Source organism: Hyposmocoma kahamanoa, unplaced genomic scaffold (genome assembly GCF_003589595.1).
Source record: "Hyposmocoma kahamanoa isolate Upper Pololo Valley unplaced genomic scaffold, ASM358959v1 62, whole genome shotgun sequence".
NCBI classification, from domain to species: Eukaryota; Metazoa; Arthropoda; class Insecta; order Lepidoptera; family Cosmopterigidae; genus Hyposmocoma; species Hyposmocoma kahamanoa.
Window position 1 is genome coordinate 13,102,042 of NW_020653850.1, and position 17,645 is coordinate 13,119,686.

General features: G+C 33.1%; 2 protein-coding genes and 1 long non-coding RNA gene across 3 annotated transcripts; 2 read left to right on the forward strand and 1 right to left on the reverse strand.

The window, feature by feature from the left end:
* The first annotated feature begins 1,913 nt into the window (after window positions 1-1,913).
* LOC113229573 lies at window positions 1,914-2,943 on the forward strand. Its single transcript, XR_003310421.1, has 3 exons — window positions 1,914-1,954; window positions 2,273-2,581; window positions 2,923-2,943. It is a non-coding gene; the product is annotated as an uncharacterized LOC113229573 (long non-coding RNA).
* A 91-nt stretch (window positions 2,944-3,034) lies between these two features.
* Window positions 3,035-12,474, forward strand: LOC113229571 (transmembrane protein 127-like). Its single transcript, XM_026463224.1, has 5 exons — window positions 3,035-3,052; window positions 3,563-3,613; window positions 6,328-6,576; window positions 7,465-7,764; window positions 8,891-12,474. The coding sequence occupies exons 2-5, from the start codon at window positions 3,589-3,591 to the stop codon at window positions 9,169-9,171; spliced, it is 855 nt and encodes a 284-aa protein (XP_026319009.1). The 5' UTR covers window positions 3,035-3,052; window positions 3,563-3,588; the 3' UTR covers window positions 9,172-12,474.
* A 1,009-nt stretch (window positions 12,475-13,483) lies between these two features.
* LOC113229656 (nuclear receptor-binding factor 2) lies at window positions 13,484-15,102 on the reverse strand. The gene is made up of 2 exons (XM_026463327.1): window positions 14,998-15,102; window positions 13,484-14,911 (listed from the first exon to the last, which is right to left on the reverse strand). Exons 1-2 carry the CDS (start codon window positions 15,019-15,021, stop codon window positions 14,150-14,152), a joined length of 786 nt encoding a protein of 261 aa, XP_026319112.1. The 5' UTR covers window positions 15,022-15,102; the 3' UTR covers window positions 13,484-14,149.
* Between the last annotated feature and the right edge of the window lie 2,543 nt (window positions 15,103-17,645).

Here is a 17,645-nt window from a genome sequence, read left to right on the forward strand (position 1 = left end):
TTCGTGAAAAATATATAAATTCAATAATAAATAATCATGCAATAATGTAGCCACTCAAATAAAAATCATTAAATGCATAAAAAATAAAACATATCTTACTTTTAATTATAAAATGACTCTTACACAATGTACGAGTATATTTTCTGTTCCTGGCCGCTTGGACGTCTAATTAGAAACATTTGAAAAAAGCATCTAAAGCTCGTTCTTTTTTTGAAATTGAAGAATAACATTTCTTTCTTGATGTTTTCTTTTAATTTGGCGGCAATTCAAAATTTTATCTGAATTTAATTTTGTTCAAAATGGGCAAAAATAAAAGTTGTGACGCGTTAACTAGGCAAATAATTGTTAATTTACATTTAGATCAAAAGTGGACGTACAGAAGAATAGCTGAGCATTTAAATTGTTCTGTGAAGAAAGTTATTAATGCAATTGATCACTATAAAACACATGGAACTGTTGAAAATGTTCTTAGAAAGGCTCGGCCAAGAAAAACCTCTCCCAGAGAAGATAAGCTAATCGTCCGTGTTGCTAAAAAGACCCATTTAAAGGCTCAAACCAGATTAAAAATGATGTTTGTTGAATGTTTTTTTTTCGCCTGATGACCCCAGAAACGTCTCATCAAGACTGATACGCCGAAGATTAGTGGATGCTAAATTGTTTGGAAGAACCTCTCGAAAGGTACCGCTTCTTACCAAACAACATCGAGAGAAGCGATTATTATTCGCAAAAAAATATGTTAATTGGACGGTACGAGACTGGAAAAAAGTTTTATTTTCAGATGAAACGAAAATAAACATGGTAAATTCAGATGGAAAGCGCTATGTTAGACGTCCTGTAAACAGTGCTTTTAATTATAAATACACAAGGAGCATAGTCAAGCACGGTGGCGGAAACATTAAAGTTTGGGGGTGTTTTTCCGGATGTGGAGTTGGTCTCGTTCGGAAGATTGAAGGTACAATGGATCAATGGCAGTACAAAAATATCTTAGAAGACACAATGATTCCCTACTCGGACGATCATTTGTCTTTAACCTGAATCTTTCAGCATGACAATGATCCTAAACACACGGCCAATAGCGTGAAATGTTTATGTATATCCGTTTTAGACTGGCCAGCAAATAGTCCGGATTTAAACCCGATAGAAATCTGTGGTATATTGTTAAGAAGAAAGTTTCAAACAAACGTAACACCAGTCAAAACAAATTATATGAAACATTTGTTGAAGCATGGAATTCAATCCCCCTAGAAAAATTTATGATTGAATCAATGTCACGTCGTTGCAAAGCTGTTATTGAAAATAAGGGATACGCCACTAAATATTAATTATAAATATTGGTAGGCTGTGGATAGTAGCTATTTCGTAAATAAAAATACTAATTGCTATAAAATTTAAAAAAAAATGTTTTTTTACACTGTTTTGTTGTTATTTCTAATTAGTTGTCCATTATTGTTTATACAATTTATACCTTAAAACTGATTTAAATGTTTGTCCGTAATGTAATATTGAAACTGCACTTGTGTAGGGGGATTTATATTGTTTTTCTAATAAATAATAAATCGTTGAACCTATTGTTGTCCTATTTATTGTTTAATTTCAAAATAAAAACGATTGCGGTGAAGTTTCTTACATAATGTCAAGGACCGTTTGTAGTGTTTCGTGTTTCTAATTATACGACCACCACTGTATGTCTGTGTACATGCCTGATCTTTTCTACAAATGATTTTTCCTTTTCATTACTTTCCACAAACGCATACCGCGAAGTGCCTAATAGAACAAAAATATAAACCAATCCAAATTTTATTTTCATGGTTGCAGAAACGGACGTGACAAAAGTGTAACAGCGATGCCACACTGGGCTACCGGTGCGTTGTTTCGTCGCAAAAACGCGGCAACCCATCATTTCAACGTCCTAAGAGCCACCGCAGCAGCAACACGCGCTTCAACGCACCATGTGGTATGTAGGTCTAATATAATATACAACACAGAAGAAACACAGCAACACCGCTCAGACGTAGGCGTTGCAACGCATCGTGTCACATATATCTAAAGATTCATAATAAAACCCTATCGACTTCGCTCACCTACTTTTCAAATATATTTGTTTAATATATTTTGCATATCCCAAATGTTTATCCTAAGGTTGTCTGGAAGAAGTTGCTACATAGCAGTAAGACCTCCTATTGCACATTGACTTACTACTACTATTATACTTAAACTATTGTATTGTATTTTAACTGTAATTTTATGTGCATTAAAGAATATTTCATTTTAGTTGACATTGTTCTGCATACAACGTTCTGCATATCACATTTCACTGGCAGTCGAAAACACAAGAGCAAACGGCTCTTGGTTAATGGCGAGCAAAGTAGTCAAGAAATTTTTGCTAGCAGTCGAAACGCAGCGAGCGAAGCTTTTCAGGCTACCCTCAAATTGTACAATCTACGAATGGAATTAGCCCCAACCGTTCATGAAATTTGAAGTTATTACATATAAAACGTGACGATGTCCAAATGTTGAATTTCGATCTGGGATCTGAGATAATTGAGGCACAAGGCACATGTTATGTCTATGGGAAAACTAAGTGAGAAAACTACTCAATATTCTGCAAAAATTGTGAAACTGTTGGGCTTTGATAGGGAATCGACATTCCGTCTAGTTTTTACATAAAACTTAAATTTTATTTTTATGGGATATGAATGATGATGAATGAAATCCATAATTATTTTTGAGCTCTCTTGTAAACTAAGACCTTTCGTTTGTTACTGTCTGTCTGCTTCGGAATTGGGATAATCTAAGTATGTACGTACAATTTGTTTAATTGCAATTTCGGTCGAAAACTACAAAAAACAGAGGTACCTAATACAAGTTATACACAATTATATAATTTTCAACGACGAATTTTTAAAGAGTGGTACTTTCCAGACCACATCAAGCTTGACACTTTGGACTTTGGACCGTTCTTATCGCAAGCGGCATAGAGTTGAATTTTAACCTTTGGTGTCAACAAGCGTGACGTGCTCTTGACCCTGTACTTATTTATCTACATCATTCGGTATGTTTTTATGATCTTTAATAACGTGACAAAAATTGTTAATAAAACCTACTACCAATTATGTGAGTTATTTAATGACGTTAATTTGGAAGAATAATAATTTATATGTTTTTTTTATTTCACTAAATGGTTTTGTAACTTATTGTAATAATGATCGCGAGTTTTGTAATTTTGTCATCTCTATAGACCGCTTCAATCTTTCGTAAATGCGGTTAGAGGAACGTAAGGTAATGCGTCTACTTTGAATTAACATGAATGCATTCACGTGAGCAACAAGTAACGTCATGGTTTAATGGGTTATTGCGTGCGATAGAAAGAGTTAGATGCATATTGTGTATTCGTATCGGAACGTTCTTATTTTAGGTAGTAATCATTTCATTGCTGTCAAGATAAAATTAACTCTATGAACGGTGTGTTGTTCTGGGAGGAAAATAATCATATAAATTATTATTTTGTGGTAGTAATCTATTGCTGATTATTAATATCAGTATACTATTGTAATCCTTATAGTGGTTCCCAATGTCTAGGATCACAGGATGGGCTGTTTAACTTGGATTAGAGGTATGACGTAAAACCTTGGAGTTTACTAATTTGTTTTCGCACTTGTGTAGTATTTTAGCATTCTTTTTACCTTTAGTTGCGTTTTCATTTCGTTTTAATAATCTCCATGTATTTATGAATGTATCATATACGAAATAAGAATAAATGTAAATTATAGATGGGTGACCTTTTTGCTTTACGGTGCTTTTTATTGTTGCGGTATATAATGTTAACGCGTAAATACGCGTTAACATTATATACACGCACGACATCCTATTACATGAACAAGTTAGTTACAATTTACTTGGTAAAAAGACCCCCCTCTGAGCTATGAATCTCCTTTTAGACATTTTATATTATAATGTAGATGTCATGTTTTGCAGTCTACAAAACAAGTATCTACTTAATTAAATGATGTGTTACATTACAGTGCGAGTAACTGTTTTGTTTTGATAAGTCGTGTGCTAAAACGAGTGCTAAAATTTTCATTTTGCACCAACACTACCAACTGTATTAAAAGGCGTATTAATCAACTTGAATGCTAAATGGTTTGGCTTTTACATTTATTGTCAGTTATTCTAGTACAGTTTATACATAATTTTTGGTGCTTTATCCATCGAGTATATAACCAGAAATAGAGACAAAATAAAGGCCATCCATCCCTGGGAACTCATCAGGCAAATGGGCCTTGTATCGCATTTAAATATCAACTCTCATTTGCACTGAAATCAGAAATTAGAAAGCTGAAATAGTACAGTGCCAACAACTGACCTCCTTGTATGTCTCTGTATATTCTAAAAATATTCTGTATTTATTGTAATAAAGATAATTTCCCTATGGGGGGCTGTTCCATTTGGTGGTGTAGGAAAAACAGCAAAACAATCTACTTACAAAACAAATGGAATAACATTTCATCAGTAATTAAATATTAAATATGTAATTTTTCAATTTTCGCCCATTATAGCAAAGCTCAAGATAAACTGGTCGTTTTCAAGTGAAACAATTGATGACACCTGTCAATTATTTAGAATTAAGGCTGGCCAATTGGAGCGCAGTTGTCACTGTAATGATTTGGCAGAAAGGTTTTTAAACTAATTTGTGATGTTTATGACCTCTTTGCATCTCACCTCATACCACCTTTTTAATTAAATTTCTTATTTTATTCTCACACTAGTATTTAAATTCAAATTTTGAATTGTTCCATTCTTAGCCTCACATTCTGATTTTGTTTCGTTCCATCGTCATTCACATCCCGATCGCGGTAGCGAACACATCTTGTTAATTTTTTTTTAACCATTTTAGTTTCCAAAAATTTCTTGTGCTATAAACATTTAAAACGACACAATAAACTTTAAAATATTTTTTTATAAAACCAGATTTATTAAACCACCAAACTTACTAAGCAAGATCTGCAGCGTACAGAACATTCCAGGTGATACCAGCAGCAGCTACCACTAATGTAAAATGTGGATTGCAATCTACATTACAATCTTCCAGAACTCCACCAGCAGCCCCTTTCAAATTAAACAACATTTCATCTCAGTTTCTCATTATATACTCAATGGCTTTATCCAATGTTAGTTTAACCAATTTTAGTAGCAGTAGAGTTCCTTGTGAAAGAGTTGTCCAGGGTAGTACTGCCACCTTACCTATTTCTGCCGCCAAGCAGTAATGTCAGCATTACTGTGTTCCGGTTTTGATGGGTTACAGGCACATGGGACTTGTCAACTTGTCTCAAGGTGACGGGCGCAGTGGTAGTGCCCTCAGAACTTTGCAATTTAAAGCTCTGAGTGGCACTGTAACTGTAACTATCTCCCCCCAAGCAGTAATGCTCACATTACTGTGTTCCAGTTTGGAAGGATAAGGGTGCTGGTGAAATTACAGGCACGTGGGATTTGTTAACATTTGTCCCAGGGTAACGAATGCAGTGACAGTGACCATCAGATCTTTACAATTTAAAGTTCTGAATAGCACTGCAACTGTTATAGGTAGGCATGTCGCTTACCACCAGATGCACAACTTGTTTGTCTAGTCACTTAGTATTACAAAAAAATAGCAATCGTGCAAACCTATAGAAATTATGAGTTTAATTGTAACTACCTTGTTGTAAACATTACCTTTTTTTTTTTTTTTTTTTTTTTTTTTGCCCTTTAGGAATTATACAAGTTGAGACTAGATAAGTGATCACTTGCTCAGCTGTACCGACATTCCTGCAGCGTGTAGTTTCATATCAATGGAAGTCTGGAATATTTTCATCACTTGACCTTAGCAAACTTTAGTTTTTGTTTCACTCTTACTTTTAACTTACTTTCCTCATTTTCGAGCACTTTCCTAAAACAATGTTACAGATGATGATTTTCTTATGAGAATTTGGTTAAATTAGGACAAAGTGAGGAGAGCAAAAAGGAAAACTATCACCATTTTATAAAGTCAGTTACAGACAATACAAAAATTCCATGTATTTAGAAAACACTTGGAAGAATATAAATTTATTCACCAATCATGTTATTTCTTAAGATAATGGCTTATTAATTGTACTGTATTAAGCTATCTTTGGATATGGGTTCATTCTACACATACATTAATTTGCATACACATTTTTTACACACACACATTTTACACATGCATTTTTGTGGGCAAATTGTTATTCGTTTGTTTCTACTTGGTTTTCATCTCTAACCTATTTTTGACTGTATTTCTTAAGCAACCACATAAACAGTTCCATACATTTTCAGGATTCAAAATGCCATTTGCCTTTAAAGATAAGGAGTTCAACAAGGTAGCAGCATTCTTCAATGTGTTCACATTTCTACTGACATGTTCAGCTCTTGTTCAACCCAGTTGGTTCCGAATCAAAGGACTGCACTGCGCTCAGCGTCTGTCCCTCGTACAGTTCTTTACTTTCGATGAGGATGATGATGATGATGAAGATCAAATAAATTTACGTCAAAACGAATATGAGTCTCAAAGACAGGACTTCAATGGTAATTACTTACTAATTGACCTTATGAGTTGCATGTACTCACCATCTTACCGTAAATTAACCATTACCTCAAATGTTCCACACAGATCTTGCTTTTACTCTTTGTATTGCTCTATGTATATAAGTCTAGTGGATATAAAGTCACCTGTTAAGAAAAGAAGAGATGGATATACTTCAATGTAACTTTTTAACTGCCTCCGTGGCCGAACGGTTACCACGCCGGACTGCCACGCAGAGGTCCCAGGTTCGATTCCCGGGCCGGGAGAAATGTTTGTATGGCTTACATTTGTTTCTCTCGTGAGTTTGGGTGTAATTTGTGGCTGTCCATGGCACCCGCGACACAGGGTTTCCCTAGTGCGGGGCTATGTTGAGTGTGTGCGTTATTATTATTATTATTATTATTCTAATGTCCTGAGCGGATAAACGGAATTTTGTGAACCTCTTCAGATGTGCAAATTTAATCAAAATATTATTTTTTACTACCAAAATATTTGGGATTATTAACTCTATGTATTTACTAAACAGTTTAAATAATTAATGATTTGTTTTAATTTACGTTAATGCCTGTTTGTTGTTGTTAAGATGACATTAATATACATATCATAAACAACATAATAGACATTTTTAGCAAAATTGAGTTAACATATGATCTGGAGTCAGCGAAACAAGATCTGCAACTCTTTATAAGCGATTTCTTACATCTTATTTGCTTTCAGTTTTATTGTTAAGTGAAATCAGTGTACCTACCTAATTGACATTTTTCAAAGAAAAAAAGGTACCAATCTCAAAAGCTACAGATATGCTTTGTTTATGAGAAGGCAGGCAGTATTGACACAAGCAGTGATGCAAACTAGTTGCACTGCTATAATGAATGGTTTATTGATTACAGGCTTGCCGCCATGCATCACACCAGAAATTATCACACTGATGAGGGTACTCATAATACTATGCTTTATGGTCCTACTCAGCTCCTCTATCGGAGTTATCATAAACCTAACTAGCCTTAACAGCAAAGCAATAAAAATGTTGCGAAGAAATGCTATCCCAAGCATAATGTGTGTTTTCTGGGTGATTGCTATTGTGGGCGTATGTTATTATACCACTGTAGTCCTTGGCAATACAAACAATAGTGATCCTAATACAATACAAGTTGATTATGAGTACGGATTCTACACAATAACTGGAGCAGGTGAGTTTTCTTTTGTTTAATGCTTAAAATGTTCAATTATTTTATAGAATGTATTAAGAGTCTATAGTACTTCAGATGGAATTCAAATTTTCAAATTCTCCTGTACTAACGAAAATAAAGGCATTTGAAAAATATACTATACATGTTCTATTCAGTTCAGTTGATATAAAAAAAACATTGGTATACATAAAGTACCTGAATACAGCAGTTGAATACAAATAAAAATAAGTAGTTGAATACAGCAGATTTCTTGTAAAATTCCTAGGTAACTTTGAGTTTTTTCTATTGTAAAAATTTTTAGAGATAAAGTGTTTTCACACCATATAGTAATCAGTGTACATCCTCAATTTTACTATATATTTTTTCCAAAGTGGTTGATTTAACATGTTATGCGGAATCAACCAAACCCATTTGAGGTTGTATAGACTCTTAAGCAATTTGGAAATGACAATACCATTAAACTTAAAATGACTGCTGATACGAGAGTGGAAGAAAAATACATAATATTGTGCTGACCCCACCTAGTGTGGGATAAGGACAGGAAAAAGAAGAATACCATTAAACTTAATATACTTAATAGACTATTTTATATCTGTTTCAACAATTTTGCTTAACAAATTAACTAACAAAAAAACTTCGTATCATTAAAAAAACTGCTTACCAAACTTGATTCATTATTTTACAATACAATTTTACTGTTATGTTTACGTTTACTGTATTAAGAAATGCAACAAAATATTAAAATATGAATTTAGATTGCTAAATAATTTTCATAACGTGATAAGAAAAATTAATATTGTTGATAGCCTGTATAGTTGACATGTGTTTGTGTAGGGGTGTTAAGTATGCCCATGCCAGAGACTGCTATCACAATCTTAATGATTATGATAGGATTCTCTGGCGTGGCATTCTAATATAACAGTGTTTACATATTGTTGTATTTTCACATTTGTAAATCAAACTTTTAGCCAAATAAATGCATTGCGTTGCATATTATGTTTATTAATATTTTTATTGCATTCACTATTCACTTTGATGAACAATAACATCATTTCCACCGTTGGTAGATAATGTCCAATTTTAATTACAAGGCATTAAAATAAAAATAATTTTATATATATTTCAGGAGCTTTGGCCTTACTGGCATCTGCAGCAAATCTCTGGGGTGCTCCATTATCCAATGATGAAGATCTGCAGAGGCGAAACCTCATGGAAGATTGGGACGGACTAGAAGCTCATAGTGTTGGGCCTACTCCTGCAGTACCCACTCTACCTCCTTACACACCTAACGCCGATTATGTACCTAGCATACACCAAAGTTACGCTCCCCCAGTACTTGGTACTCAGCAATACTTTCCTTTCGATGATCTCTCTGTACTTCCACCCCCTCCACCTTACACTCCATAAGTCCTTACTCTATTATAACACCAACACTTTTTTCTCCTATTAGGATCTTTGTATATTTCCTAATCTTATTGTTATTTAGAGAAAGTAAGGCTTGTGAATATGATACTATTATAATTGGAAACATAATATTGTGTTGAAATTTGAGATTAATCTAGAATTTTTCAAAGCATGTAGTGAGGTGAAAGATACTCAAACTCGAATATGAAGAAAGTTGCTTTGACTTCAGAATTCATCAATTAACAGTCTCAATCAATAATAGCTAACATTCAGTGTATGATATAGAAAAGTATTATTTAAAATTTTAGTTTTTTAAGGTCGTTTATTTTTAACCAAGGTAAGAGTAGTTTAGGATCAGGAGTAGCAGTTAAGTAACTATTAGAGGAGTTATAATATCAAAATAATAATCTGTTGGTACTACTTAAATTTAAAATAATATTTTATTGACTCTGACACATAGGTACACAAGGATGTAGGTCATGGTTTTCTAAATTGACAATAAGATTAATTGTAAGTAATTGTAAACATTTTTCCCTTCCAATTTTCCCATACATAATAGTAACTGATCTTTAATAATAATGAACACTTCTTGACTGTTAAATAAAGATTTTCCTAGTGTTACTACTGCAGATTAGGGTGAGAGGACCACTACGGCTGAAGCACTGGATTTTGTATAAATAAAAGTACAAATGGAAAATAAATTCTTGAAGGTAACACTTAACAAAAACCGTGATTTTATGCCTTGTATTTTTTTAATTCTTTCGCCATATACCTATTACTGGCTCGGAAAATTAAATTATGTATATGTATTGCAGCTGCTATTATGTGTGTGGCGATATAATAATAATAAAAAATTGATAATTTTGTTCCACATAATATATTATTGTGGTTGTGAAGGAAGTTGCTAAGTTGACTTTGCTGTTCACTTCAACATGTGATTTGCCATTTTTGTGCCTACTCGTCTCGTATTTCACAAAATGCTTTAAAAATAGTTTACGTAGTTTTAACTTAATGACTATGCATCAAAACTCAAAATTCAAATTATGTAAATGGATTATAGTTACGTAAATCAATTATTTATTTAATAATAATGATGTGATCGATGATGCATTTGGTTTCAAAATGTATTTGGCAGCAAAAATGCCGAAATTAGTTTATGTTCGTTGCTTTAAACTCGTATCAAATTAAATAAGGGTTGTGAAAATGTAGTTTGAGCTACAACTTTGCCATTGTTGTTCCATTTCGATAAATAAATCGTTTTTATTACACCAAGTGATGGGACGATCAAGTGTACCTGGCGGTAAGCAACACGCCTGTCCATAACTGTTGCACTGCCACTCAGAGCTTAAAATTGCAAAAATCTGAGGGGCACTGCCTCTGGCGCCCCAGTCACCCTGAGCATAAAATAAAAGTCCTATGTGCCTGTATTTTCACCAAAATCTGTAGTTATTAAATGAGAATAATGAACAAAATACTTAATTATGACTTTGTCAAGCCCAATAAAGATTTTGTTGTACACACTAAATAGCAATAAAACACTAACAATCCACGCTCATTAAGGTCATTAATGGAACAAAACTATAACATATATTGCGAATTGGTAAAAACTGTAACATCAGAAATAAACACAAGTTCGATATTTTTGCTTCCAAGTGTAGATAAACTTATAAATAATCCATTCTTTCATGTTCATCAATTTCTATGATTGATATAGGTAAGGGTTGTTAGTTTCCAAATATTTATTTTTCTTTTCAAATACTTATGAGGTAATATGATTGTGAACTATTTAACGTATTTTATCGGAATTTAAGTTGATCCAAAATAAAAATGTGTTGTAAAATTTTTCCACCTGACAATTTATGCCTTATCAAGGTGTCTTTAATAAACGTATTTTTTATGTGAGTCGTGCTGAAGTGTTCTGTCCAAACTCTGTTTATAAAATACAATTACTGTGGACACTGGCGGATTTGCTCTAAGGCCTAATAGGTCTGGGCCTAGGGTGGCCAATCGTGACAAAAATTCACTGATGGTAACAAGAAATAACTCAAAAGTACCTAAATATTCTTAACACTCACGCCTATTATTGCTGGCCGCACTGCATCGCACCGTTAATCTTTGTAAATCACTTTCGTACATTTTATGTATAAAATATAGATATGTTACATCTATAATGTAATGTATAATCACTACGTCTGTCTAATTACGATAAACTCAAAAACTACATACTGAACGGATGCTGGTACTGACTACATTGCCTGGGGCCTAGGGCAGCCAAGACTGCAAATCCGCCACTGACTATGGATTCTTAAGTGTGCTGACTAGTTTTGTCCAACCTTTACTAGTTTTTTTGTACATTGCAATTTATAGTAATAATAATATATCCACGGAAAACTTTATGCTTGATAACTAGGTAATTTTTTGGTTTTTGAATTAAGGAAATTAAATTTAACAACATAATTGTTTAAAGATTATAAAAAATATTTCTTAAAATATATTGTTCGAAGAAAGAGCTTTTATAGATTTTAGTAACTTCATAATATTAATAGTTAAAGATCTGAATTCCCATTAAAAAATATATTAAATAATAGAAAATACATAATCAAATAGAATAAATAGAGCATGCCTTATGATGTTCCATGTTACCAAAAATATAAGGAGAGTAATGTCTATAATAAATAACATTAACATTAATTATAGAAGTTCAGAAATTCAAATGTTTCTTTTTATGATACATAATGTATAATCGCCGGGTATGCAAAAAATAGGCTCGACCTAACGGTAATAGTCAACAGTGAACGGTCTCTAGCACGCCGCCGCCGCCAACATCGTGGGACTGTGGAACACAGCGTAATGGGAGTATTCCCTGAATAAATTATTATCTTGAAAGTAACTCGTTAATTATTCATTTGAAGTGAAGATGTACATTATCTCGAAATAGAGTAATTTGTAGTTTTGAACTTCGCAATTATGATTAAGTCTTATGAGGATGTTATTAGTTGTATTGTTTGTTAATGTATAGAATTCCTCTAGCTGTAAGAATAGTTATTCCCAGTGATTACTGGGAAGTTTATTTTTACATTAAAACAGATAAGATTTTATTTTGAGTAAGACCAATATGCAATACATATCTATAAACATTATTGTTGTTACTATTAATTTATACCCTTGACTGTTTATGTGGGGCCATTGACCTACCAATAAATGGACGTCGGGTTCGCGCTAAAAAGTGTCCGCACCTGTAGGGCGTTCAAATTGCATACAGAGCGTCAATTGCGCAATAGTCTTCGTTTGTTCGAGTGACTGCGCGGTTGTCAATCATGCAGTCCCAATATATGCAGTACAAATAATAACTTGTAAAAATTACTGCAGTAAAGTATGAAAACAGGATTTTGTATCATATTTTCACTAAACAAATACATATATTGTGTTAGGTATCATAGTTGTCATTTAAAAGTGTTATTTTGTACAGTTATATAACTGAATCGTAAATATAAATTACAAAAGCACACGAAATAATGAAATAGCTAACTGCCCTTTTTCTACTCATTGCATGCATAAAAGATGGAAAGAGACCCATTACGTCAGTTTCAAGAAGCTTATATAAACTTCTTGGTCATTTTCAATTGTTCGAACCACAAGCGATTGAAATATTTAGAACAAAGAAACTGTAGAGTTGCTTTGATTTTAATCCTATTTTTAAAATGATTCTTTTATTAAACGTTAGCAATAACAAAATATTGTTGTACTTGTGTTACGGTATGGGATTACCTATCAGAAGTCAGAAAATACATTTTCCCGAAATAACATTAACTCGAATTTTCATAATGTGTTTTTACGAATATTACAAAACAAAAGCTAATTTTGTCTATGTAAAAAGCATCAAAATTACTCGAAAGCGTAACGGTTTTGTTATAAATTGGAATTACGGATATTTGAGTTTACGTTTAGTTAGAATATGGGTACATTTTTTATAGTACACGCTTATTTTCACATTTGTATTTTCACATTATTTACACAATCATTGTATGTATGTATCTGCCCAACTCTTTATTATACCTTTAAGTGAATTTGTACAAAATTCGACAATAATATACCGGATGGAAATTTGTAACTTGGAACACTTGGAGGGAAAGTACTCTAAATACTGGAGATAGAAATTTTTATTAAAGGAAACATTCCTTTATTAAAAGAAGTAAAACTGCATTCATAGATTTGGAAAATTTCTAGCAACACGCGGGAATCGAACCGCTTTAATCTGAAAAAAATGCACCTTGCTTTTATTGCATCGATCGATAGGGTTAATTATAAGAATAAAATCTCTCTCACAAAATTGGTTATTTAAAAATAAAAAATTCATGGTTTTTTCTTACATGTTTGTATAGGTTAACCTCGGACATTTTTTTCGTGGTTTTTGTATTAGACCCGATGTTCATTTGTTGTTAGGTCAATGTGTGGGGCATACTAAAAGTTCCTGGAACTGGCCAATGTAAAAGAAACTAAAAAAACTAATAAGAAATTTGAAAAAGGAACTCTCTGTGAATACGTTGTCTGTGAGTGGTTACTTTTTACTTTAAGGGTCGTATTCCAGAACTCTACTCAATGCTTACGTCAGGACTTGAGTATGATTTCAAGCACTGGAAATACGACTCTAATGGCTAGGACTTGAGTATTTCTAGGGCTTTAAACCAAAGGGTTTATTTGTTACTATTTACAACTAAATAAAAGCAGGTTATACATAAAAATGTAATGATTGTTCTTATAAAGTACTAAAAAAAGAAAACGTTTTGATGAGAGCACACATTTAAAACATTCCATAAGACCATAAATATGCACAAAGGAATGCAACTATTCATTTACAATAAAACACATTTTTTCTAACCAATCTTAAAATAGGCTTACATTTGCTGACAAGCTTGTCTAAAATATTCCTGTGCATTGACATGTCATTATAAGTTATAATCATGTCAGGTTTTAGAAACTATTAATCGTCTTTTAAAGCGCTAAGATCAAAATGTGGTTTTTGGTTTAACCGTTCTGTAGCTGTAATTAATTTGCTTGGAGGAGGCACAATTGCCACTGGAATAGAGTCTTTAGGTAAAGCTTCTTCACCAATACTTATTGTTGAGAAGTTTTTATACATTGTTTCCCCTCCAGGAGTGGGTATGTTCAAGTATTTCACTCTCTCTTTTTCCAAATAACTTACTCTTTCTTTCAGTGTCATGTTCTCATCTTTTAACACCTCAACCTGAAACACTAACTGCTCAACCAGTGAGCGTAAATCTTGACTCAATATCTGTAGCTCTTCCACTATAATCTGCGGTGATTTATCAATTTTCTTTTTGTCTGTAACATCTCTTATAACATGCTCCTTTACTAATTCATTATGTTCCTTTGTATTTGATAATTTGTTCAATAATGACTCATTCTCATTTATTGTTCTATATATTGCCATTTGGATTTTGGAGTGTTCATTACCTTGAAGATTAAAAGGGTCTTTTGCCATAAGCTTAAGGTTATCCATTGCTTTTTTGACCCTCGCATATTGTTCCTTTTTGCTTTTGATGAGATCCTTTTGTTTAAGATGGTAGCTGTGTTGCAATGTGATAGACTCTAAGGCCACTGACGAGGCAGTTGATTTCATGGCATCTAAAAGTAGTTCAGCTGCGTTGTGGTGGCACTGCATAGCTTCGTCATATCTGTTGCTTTTTAGATGAGCTTCGGCACGGCGATGTTGCTGATGGGCCTAAAACACGTTAATGCGTATTTCGTGAACCAAGTCACCATAACAATTAAACCTACAGCATTTATTTATCAGTCACAGTATCTTACCAAATTCAAAGGGTGAGATTCCATTGTGGTTATTTTTTTGCCAACAAATAATAAATATTTATTGTTGAAGGCACGTCTATTGAAATAAATAAAAATAAAAAATAAATGGTTTTGTTCACGAATAATACAGTTAAAAAAATAGCACTATCAGCCAACTGTCAAACTGTCAGTATGCTATCTGTCAATGTGTATTTTTGTTTCTGTTCCAAAGACAGATTATAAGAATCATACTGCCATAACTTCGGTGACGCATTAATGTCTGCGATAAAATTTGATGAGTAAATGTCTTTTGTATGTTTCCCTTTTAATTATATATGCTAAAAAACACTCGCCTTTAGTCAGTCTAATTTTGTGTTATTGTTAGTTTTTTGATAAAATTCAGTAGGTAGCTAAATGTCTACTGCGTATATTTTTTTTAAATGAGACTAGAGCTCTACTACTTAGTTTAATCTTCATGTCCGATATTTCATTATCTTCAAAGAAGAAAAATCACTTAATCTTCAAACGAATCATCAGAGAGCACTAGTTCGTTGAAGATTCAGAGTCGTATTCTAGAACTTTACTCAATGCTCTAGTCAGGACTTGAGTATGATTTTAACACTGGAAATACGACTCTAGTGGATGTTTGAGTATGGGTCGTATTCTAGGACTCTACTCAATGCTCAAGTCAGGATTTGAGTATGGTTTAAAGCACTCTAAAATCATACTCAAGTCCCTGCCATTAGGGTCGTATTTCCAGTGCTTGTATTTCAATTGCAATCCTGACTTGAGCATTGATTATAGTTCTAGAATACGACCCTATGATTACTAGTGCTTTAAATCATACTTAAGTCCTGACTTGAGCATTGAGTAGAGTTCTGGAATACTATCCTTAATCCTCTAGTGATCTTAGAGCATGCTAAACAAAACATTGATTTACTCATAAAGATAAACAGACGTAGGTATATACAGATCTACAGTCAAAGTGCTCAAATGTACTCTTTGGTGTTCAATGTAGTTAAGTCAATGGGACAAATGGACAAATCTTAGAGGTAGGAGGAGAAAATAGTCTGGGACCATCGAGTATTGGGACAAACCCAATGATCTTACACTTACACTAAAGACAAACCTAAAAAAATCGTGTTATAGATTCTCTTTTCATTATAATATTAAACCTTTTTAATTTGTGGAATGAAATATGTTAAAAACATTTCACAGGAGACATTGATTATTTTTAATAAAAAAGGACCATCAACATTGAAGATAATTTGTTGCCTATGTTTTATTATTGAAAATATTATGAAAATAAAAATGAAAAACACTTTTCTGAAAAAACAATGGCTGAAGATACGCGAACAAATTTCAAAACTTGGACAAGTACCACTAGCAGAAAAAATATTGTTCTACAAAGTATTTATAAGGCCTTTGCTTATTTTTAATTGGGTAAAAGGGCGTGCAAATGACTTAAAGGCAGTTGAAACGGAGGCATTGAAGCTGATTTTTGGGGAGGTAGAACAAAAACAAGTATACAGTCAGTATTCTGACATAGACATATCGTGTTACTTGAAAGTGCAAGAATGCAGATGGGCTAGAAGGTATTCTCTAAGCCGAAATTTCTTGAAGAGTAAGTTTGGGGCAACGAAAGATTTTGCTGACCCATTTCCTTATTTTGTAAGAGCCTTAACATTACCAAAAGCTAAAGCAACGCTTCGTCACGGACGAAATCGAGTCCCACGTCGACGTTCTCCTCGGCCTTCTGGCTTGCCATGTCCTGTTTCAGATGAAACGTTAGATTCTCAGTCATTTGTCGATTCATTAATCGAATCCACATTTCATTCAGAACGGAGCATAAGGCTATCATCTGCAATATCTGTAGATACTGTTAACCAAGTGGGGCCTCGAAGAAGTTTGAGATTAGCCAATAAAAACCGCAAATTCCGTTAAGAAATTATATTTATAATTAAATTCGGTTTAGGTATTTATTTGGTATTAGAGTTTATCGTATATTTACTAATTTATGTTTGAGATTTTATCTTGAAATAACTACCTACACATCTAGATAATGAAACAGCTATAGCTTCCTGTAAGTAGGTAGTGCATGAAAAAATGGAACTCGAGCGCAATGTCGAGGAATACAATATTAGAAATATGTGTGCAATGATATAGATTTTATCTAGGCAGACTAAAGTGTTAATTAGAATTTTCATTTTTTTCTCTGATGTACCTATTTAATTACACCTTGTATTTATACCGAAGAACACTTAATTTGTGTATTTACCTAACAATTACAAAAAAAAAAAACAAAAACAGAGCTGGCTTGAAATACAATTAACAAAAATGTACTTATTTAGACGAATAAAATTCTTTCCCGAAACTATCAATGTATTATTTACATAGTCCAATATTTGTTTACACAGGTCGTAATTCCTCGAGAAATTAGCATTTCTCTGTTCAAACAAAACTTGATCCAAAGTTTTATTTGTTTGCTCATCCAGGATGATTTTCAATATCATTAATTCGTAGATTTGTTTTTATTTTGGTACGGCTTCTCAATTTCGAAATATAAAACTGATGATAATCTGGTTTGAAGAAGCTAGATCTTGCCTTCTTATATGTTTCAGTTGACCCCTTGAACCGTACTCTCTTTTTATTTGGATCTGGCCCTCTTA

Excerpts from the sequence above, each read along its gene's own strand:
- LOC113229656 (XM_026463327.1), bottom strand. The coding sequence starts at position 15,021 with ATGGAATCTCACCCTTTGAATTTG. Across the intron at positions 14,912-14,997 it reads AATCTCACCCTTTGAATTTG|GCCCATCAGCAACATCGCCG; the intron begins GTAAGATACTGT and ends AACGTGTTTTAG.
- LOC113229571 (XM_026463224.1), top strand. The coding sequence starts at position 3,589 with ATGGGCTGTTTAACTTGGATTAGAG. Across the intron at positions 3,614-6,327 it reads CTGTTTAACTTGGATTAGAG|GATTCAAAATGCCATTTGCC; the intron begins GTATGACGTAAA and ends ATACATTTTCAG. Across the intron at positions 7,765-8,890 it reads CTACACAATAACTGGAGCAG|GAGCTTTGGCCTTACTGGCA; the intron begins GTGAGTTTTCTT and ends TATATATTTCAG.